Here is a 7,636-nt window from a genome sequence, read left to right as displayed (position 1 = left end):
CCCCTCCCTCCCTCTCTCCCTCCCCCTCCCTCCCTCTCTCCCTCCCCCATCCCTCTCTCTGTCCCATTCCCTCCCTCTTCCTTCCCCTTCTTTCCTCCCTCCCCCTCTCCCTTCCCCTCCTTCCCTCCTCCTCTCCCTTCCCCTCCCCCCAAATCAAACTCATGCCCATAAGTGACTCATTTCATTGGTCTTTCTTTAAGTTTTATACAGTAATAATGAGATAGGAGTATATTTTTAAATATTCCCTTCCTTATATGTGAAAAGCAGCATATGTGTGGATTCAAATATGAACAAGGACACACACACACACACACACGGCTGGGGATATAGCTCAGTTGGTAGAGCATTTCCATAGCATGTTAGGAAGCACCTGCCTAGCATGTAGCCTGTTTCAGTCTTCAGCATCAGAGAATGTGTTGGGTTAGTCTTGTAACCCAGGACTGAGAAATGGGAAATGAAAGGCATCATCCCTGGGCCCAGCAAGTCTTAGGCTAGCCTGGGTAACTTGAGACCTTTAGGGAAAAGAAAACAAAGGAAGGCAAAGAAAACATACATGTATACATGCATGTACACAGATCTTCTTTATGTTTAGTACCATATCTGTGTTAAAAAAAAAAAAGATTTAAACTAACTCCTACCCTAGCATTCTGGGATGTCACTGTGTCTTACTGTCTTTATACCTATGAAATTTTAGATATGAAACTCACTTCCTAGAAACATGTGACTGGAGCATCGGGCCTCAGGGAAACAATGTTTCACTGAGGTTGCAATTCCTAAAAAGCTAGCATTCTTGGATACATCACTGTCAGTATTTTCTCCTAGGTTTGTCTCAGCATGGGGAGTATTTGGTAGTGATTTTGATGCCTTCATTCACAAGTGCCTTTTTTTTTCTGTCATTTCCAGCTGGTAGCAGTGTTTGATGAGCAGGATCCCCACCATGGAGGAGATGGTACCAGTGCCAGCTCCACGGGAACCCAGAGTCCAGAGATATTCGGCAGTGAGCTGGGCACCAACAATGTTTCTGCTTTTCAGCCTTATCAAGCCACAAGTGAAATTGAGGTCACGCCTTCAGTCCTTCGGGCAAGTAAGTGAGAGTTTTCTGTATTCTGCACATTTCATCCTAATTCCCAGGTACCCTAGCTTCTTTTTCTGCCTTTGCTCCTACAAATGGAATTCTTTGTATTTATTAGACATTGGTTACAGTTTGAACCTAGACCAGTATATTTTACACAAGAAGCCAGCAGTTATGAATCTGTTCATAGATGGGTTTAGTTTTGTCTGTAGTAGAGACTTTTGCTTGTTGACTAAGAGTAAATTATGATAGATTGTAAGTATGCTACCCTGCACTGTCTCTATACATAGAAATAACTAAAGGCTTCTCATAGTCCACCCCATTGTAGCCATGACTCACAGTGCATGTATTTCATGAGAACACTAGCAAAGAAGAAACCTTGGCACCAAAGTTGTCTGTTGGGTTTTGGGAGAGAGTGAGTTCAAGCCTCAAGGAAAGTTAGGGACAGTCTATGTTGTGTCATGTTCCAGGGACTCTCAGTCTCAGGATATTTGTTTGAAGAATTCCATAACCATTCTGAACAGTTTACTTAGAATTGTGAAATATTTTTTGCTAGAAATAATAACTTGTTTGTAAAATTGCAGAGCTGCGCGGTAGGAAATAGTAACAAGGTGTTGTTCAGGTGACTTAGGTAAGGCATGGTGGTGACTTACACCTGTAATCCTGCTATCTGGGGGCTAAGGCAGGAACACTATGAGTTGTAGTGACCTTGTCATGCCCACATTCCTTCCACAAAGAAATAAGTTTAAAGCTCATTTATATTTCTTTAGGCATTTCTGCTTAAGATGCCCCCAGTTACTTCAGATTGAGTACTTGGTGTGGTTTTACTGACTGAGAGTCTTTAGGTGTCGATTTTCTTTCTATAGTTGATTATATAATATCTAAATCACAACATGGATGATTATTTAGAATGTGTATTTTATTCTGATTCCTTTTTCTTCCTTCACTGGTGTGGTCCATCACATTTGAACAACTTGGTTCTATCTGTTTGTAAGCTGTGTGTGCCTCCTCCCTTGTTTGCCCCTTGCTTTTTGCCCTATCTATGTAGTCAGCTAGAAGTTTAAAATATGCAGGCAGCTTGAATCTGAGTCCAGAACTAAGATTCAGAGAGTGAAAAAAAAAACTTCTTATAATTCTCTCAGAGACCTTGCATAAAATAAAGGAAATCTTTACAGAGGCTCTTAGAGGAAGAAGAGATGCATATTTGCAGAGGTGAACTGTCTCCTCCAGGAAAAGTTCAAGGATAGGAACGGTTCAGATTTCTCAGGGGTGTTTGCTTGTTTGTTTGTTTTTACATGTTGGTTTAGTTTTCTTAATGCCCAAGGATGTCTTAAATTTCCAAACAACAGAGCACAGGTACCCGTTTTTGGAGTCCTGGCAACATTAGTTTTCTTTTTTCTTCAGAATTGAGTTTTTCATATGTATGTTAATAGTTAAAGGAAGATTCCAGTAAATTCAGGAATGCTGTATGCCTGTTGATACTGCAGCTTTTGGAACGATGCTACTGTAAAATGTTTGACAAAGTATCTGATTAGTCACTTTGTATCTTAGTAACTTTTAAATCTTTTTATTGTTAACTATTTTAAAACTTAGTTACTAAGTCTTAAAATTACTTTGTTTCCTGACATGTTCTTTTAACTTTTAAGGTATTACTAATTTGATAATCTTTAGACTTAACAAAGTAATATTTATTAAAAGATTATGTCATAAAGTAAATTCCCTTCTTTGCCCTTTTCCTAAATTTTTTTTTAACACTTACTGTGTCTTCATGTGCATGCTGTGTACTTGTGGGTACATGTGCCGTAGCACATATACAGAGATCAGAGGACTACATCCTCAAGTTTATTTTCTCTGTCACCTTTATGTGGTTTTTGGGATTGAGTTCATATCACCAGTCTCATTGTAGTAAGTACCTTTGAGGCTTAGCTGTCTGACTGTTCTGCCTTTTCCTTTTGATCTCGGATTTTTCCTTACCTAAGAATATAGAAATCTACTTAAAGATTTGTTCCAAGATAGAGAAGACTAAGGCTCTTTGGCTTAGTGATCTAGCCTTTTAACAGTTAGCTGATATTAACATGTTGTTTTTTTTGATCTGATTTAAATATATATTGAAAGTACAGATTCTAGCCTATTATATTTGCTTTGAGCTGTTAAAACAGAGGAAGGCATACAAATGCTATTCCCAGAATTTCAAATAATTGCCTCCTCACTGAGTAAGCTCCATTCAGCATCCACAGCCCTGTTGTGGATGCAGTCTGATTATTACATGTTGACAAGGTCATATATCTATTAATTGGACTGGAGATGGGATACAAAATTGCTGTAATTATTGTAATTTTCTAGTTAATTGCAGGGTTGGTAGTGAATATTTTACTTCTGCATAATGAAAACCAGTATTCCAGCAGAAGTTGTTTTATAGGGTATCAGGCATTTTGTTTTATATCTTTGGTGATTTTTGCCCACATGTATCGATCCACCCCAGATTCCACCACGTTCACAGGCTCAGGGCGAGCAATTTTTAGCTTCTCTCCACTCTGGTTGTCGTTCCTCTGACATTGTTTGTTTATAAATTGAGCATTCTCCTTTCAGACCTATAGCAAAGGTTGAATTATCTGACCCAATGGGAACAGGACTCTGGTGCCTCATATCTTAGCCTGTACCTGCTTGAGATACTCCCTGAAACGAGCATTTTAAAGAAGCAAACACCTATGGCTTATGGGTTTTACTTTTGAGTGTGGAACTAGGTTAATTATGGTTGAATGTGCTTAATGCTGTATTATGGGCTTATATAACACACTTGCTCTTATACCGATGGTCCATTGAAGCTAGTCTGGCCTCCTATGGTGGGAACAAAATTGACATTTTAAAAATAGTGGATTGTACATAGAGTAATTGCATTGTCTGGGTGTGGTGGAGAGGGGCGTGGTGTTAACAAAGGGCTGCTGGGAGCTCGCTATAGTGATGGTAAGAGCAGGGTGATGCCCGTTCCCTGCTGAAATACAAACTGGGGGAGCAGGTGAAAATTGCCAAACCTAATGAGCGATTTGGCAGATAAGACAGGCTGTCAGAGATGGCAGCTAGCTGCCTGTGCCACATTGTTTGTTCCAAAGGATGACGTTTAAATACCACAAGGAGAAAAAAAAAATTATCTTTTCCTAGTGGTAATTTTGTATCACAAAGAAGTGTGCTTCATTTTTGAAGTTTCTGTCTCACATTCAGCAGTGTAGAGCATTTTCATATTTGCCTGGTCACAAATCTCATGTATAAAAAAAATGAATAGACATTTAACACACTTCACAACCAAGACATACTAGGCTTCAAAGCATACATGTAAGGTGGAGGTGGTCTGATATCAGCCTCTCATCTGTGATTATTCCATTGAAATTCTTCAAAGTTACATTGCAGCCTTATCAGGGTACTGTGCTGTTGGTACCCGGGAAGCACCAAGACGTGTACACATGGGGCTGCCTCCTCCCCAGTGAGGCTACAGACATTGCATTGTTTGAAGGACATATGAAGATCACAGGCTTTTAAAACATGAAGCCCCAATGGGAATGAAAATTGCCTGGCAACAGGCTCAATGAGTTAAAATAATAGGATATGTGTGTTTAAGACACAGCTGTAGTTTAGGTCTTTAAATCCAATAAAAGAATTGTTGCTGAAAATGTACAGTGTCAGACAGCGCATATATGCCACAACATCTTTGTTGGTTAATTGTTGAAATTCCAGATAACTTGATTCGAATATACCTTTGCACTTTCTGGCTGGCATCAGCTTTTCCAATTTATTTTTAGGTAGAGTGACTATTAGGGTCTTGCTTTTATTTATGCCTGTGAGAAGTACCTTTCCTTTTTGCTTCACTGGTCTTATACATGCTTAGTATGTCCTCTTCCATGGAGCTAAACTCTAGTCTCATAGTGTTTAAGTTAAAACACCACACACACACACACACACACACACACACACACACTCACACACACACACACACAGAGAGGGAGGGAGGGAGAGAGAGAGAGAGAGAGAGAGAGAGAGAGAGAGAGAGAGAGAGAGATCTTTAACATATATAATGTAAAAGTGCTTTGCACTGAGTGTGAGTAGTATATATATAAAGATATTTGCACTGTGTGTGATCAACAGTCCAATAGCCTAAGAAATATTGTCTTCTTGTGCCCTGTACCAATACATGTAACTCTGGCCTTATAGACCATTCTGGTCCCTCTTAGGACAGACTGACCTGGTGGGTTTCAGGTCACGTGTGGGGTCTCCATGCCTTGACATGTATTCCTGAGATGAAACCTAGGTTTCTTAAGAAGTTGCTTTTGAAATTTGAGGCAGGCCATGTGGAACTGGACCCTTCTACAGAAAGTTCTCTCTCCTTCCATGTCTGCTGTACATTCAAAGATTCCTGCCTCAAAGATTTCTTGACTGCACAATCACTTTTTCGTCACTTCTTATTTTTAATTTTTTAACTTATTTTTAAAGTTTTCTTGACCTTGAGTGCCTGACTTGATCTTCCTTTTTTTATGGAACTCTACTTGATATGACTGATTGTGCTACCTGTCTATCATACTGAGAAATGGTTGTTTACACCTGAAAATCTGTGATGTTAGTGTTGTCATGGTTATGTTAAGGACATATTATTTAAATCAGAGGTAAGAAAGCCTTTCTCAATGGCAAGAAGTATGTTGTTACACATACACACAGTTACACACACACAACTACATCAAAGTGTTTCAGTACACACTGTACAATAGTCAATATACAAAGTATCTTTTTGTTTTTTTCTTCTGTTGCATCCCTTGCTCAATCCTTTATGAAGTATGTTGCTACACACACACACACACACAACTATATGAAAGTATTTCAGTACACACTGTACAATAGTGAATATACAAAGTATCTTTTTGTTTCCATCTTCTATTGCATTTGGTGCTCAATTTTTATTCTTTAATTCTACACATATTCTGGATTACTCTGTCTGTTGGAAATCCTGCACATAAAATCTTTCTCTGCTGTACTTGACATAGATCTCTTGGTTTGTTTTTTTTTTTCCCTTAGGGATGTGTTTGCTTATTTATAGTTCTCAGAGCAATATTTTTGAACATCAGGAGTAGTTTCATATCCTATTTTATTTGATCTCGTTTAGCTCTTGTCGCCAGCTGATTATGTCTCAGATCCACTGAGTCAGTCTCAGTGATTGGGTGAGTGAAAGCCTTTGATATAACCTCCTCCTCTTCTAGATGTAACTAATGGTCTTGAGAGATGAGATTTTAAAGGACGAAAATGTCCCTGAAAGTCAAAGTTATTTTGTTTTTAATTTTTTTCTGTTGATTTTCAATTATTTATCAGTTTATTGCCTACAATGAGAGTGAAATTTCCATCACTGACAAGCACCAAAGATAGTCAGTGTCCATAACTGACCAAATTATTTATTCTAGCTCATAGATTCAGTTCACAGCTCTTTCATCTTGCTGCTTGGACCTGTGGATCTCTCTGTGAATCATGGCAGGAGTTCAGTGAATGCTTTATAACTGCCAGGAAGTAAACTAGAAAAGAGTACAGGGTTAGGGTCTGATATTACCTTTTGAGGGCTCACTCTCTAATGACCTGGCTTCCTTCCTACAGTCTCTGCTTCTAGAAGGTTCTAACGTTTCCTAGCAGTGCTGGTGAACCTTGACTGCATCTCATGGCTTCTGAGAGACATTTCTCATCCAAATTGCAGCTCTCACAGACAGACTTTCTGCTCCATAAAGAGTCTTAATTATGTATGATTACATGGTGGCTGGTGAGCACAGAAGTGTGGGTGCGTAGTAGGGTGCTCAGATGTGCTGCAGAAAACCTTTTTAGGAAATAGATGTTTTATAATAAAGGTCTTTCAGCATTCTGCATTTGATGTGTCCTTTCAACATATTCATCTTATATTTGAAAGCTGAGCTAAATTTGAAAGCCTTTGCTATCCACACTGTGCCCCCCCCCCCCCTTTGCTGTTTCTGCCTCTTGTTATAAGTGGAAAACGTTGGCCTCATTTATTCTTAAATCCCATCATATGTGAGTTCTTTCATTGGTCTCCTTTCTCCCATTCTCTCTGAAAGGGATGTATCTGCACCTTACACACCATCTATTCTAGGGCTTCACAGCTGCATGTACCTGCACCCTACACACTTGTGTGTTCTATGGCTCTACAGCTGCATGTATCTATGTCCTACACACCTGTGTGTTCTAGGGCTCCACAGCTGCATGTGTCTGCACCCTACACCCCTGTGTGTTCTAGGGCTTCACAGCTGCATGTATCTGCATCCTACACACCTGTGTGTTCTAGGGCATCACAGCTGCATGTTTCTGTATCCTATACAGCTGTGTGTTCTAGAGCTCCACAGCTGCATGTATCTGTACCCTACATACCTGTATGTTCTAGGGCTTCACAGCTACATGTACCTGCACCCTACACACCTGTGTGTTCTACGGCTCTACAGCTGCATGTATCTGTGTCCTACACACCTGTGTGTTCTAGGGCTCCACAGCTGCATGTGTCTGCACCCTACACACCTGTGTGTTCTAGGGCTT

General features: G+C 39.7%; 1 protein-coding gene across 13 annotated transcripts in view; it reads left to right on the top strand.

Annotated features, from left to right (window-relative positions):
- Pard3 (par-3 family cell polarity regulator) overlaps nucleotides 1-7,636 on the top strand; it is a 556,386-nt gene that overhangs the window by 218,287 nt on the left and 330,463 nt on the right. For all 13 annotated transcript variants that reach the window (XM_028767780.1, XM_028767787.1, XM_028767783.1 and 10 more), the window contains exon 3: nucleotides 904-1,084. In XM_028767780.1, coding sequence (XP_028623613.1) covers nucleotides 904-1,084 — 181 coding nt within the window. The remainder of the gene's footprint in view (nucleotides 1-903; nucleotides 1,085-7,636) is intronic.

Source organism: Grammomys surdaster, unplaced genomic scaffold (assembly GCF_004785775.1).
Source record: "Grammomys surdaster isolate TR1022 unplaced genomic scaffold, NIH_TR_1.0 181, whole genome shotgun sequence".
NCBI classification, from domain to species: Eukaryota; Metazoa; Chordata; class Mammalia; order Rodentia; family Muridae; genus Grammomys; species Grammomys surdaster.
Note: the sequence above shows the minus strand (reverse complement) of the source record. Positions and strands in the feature narration are given on the sequence as shown.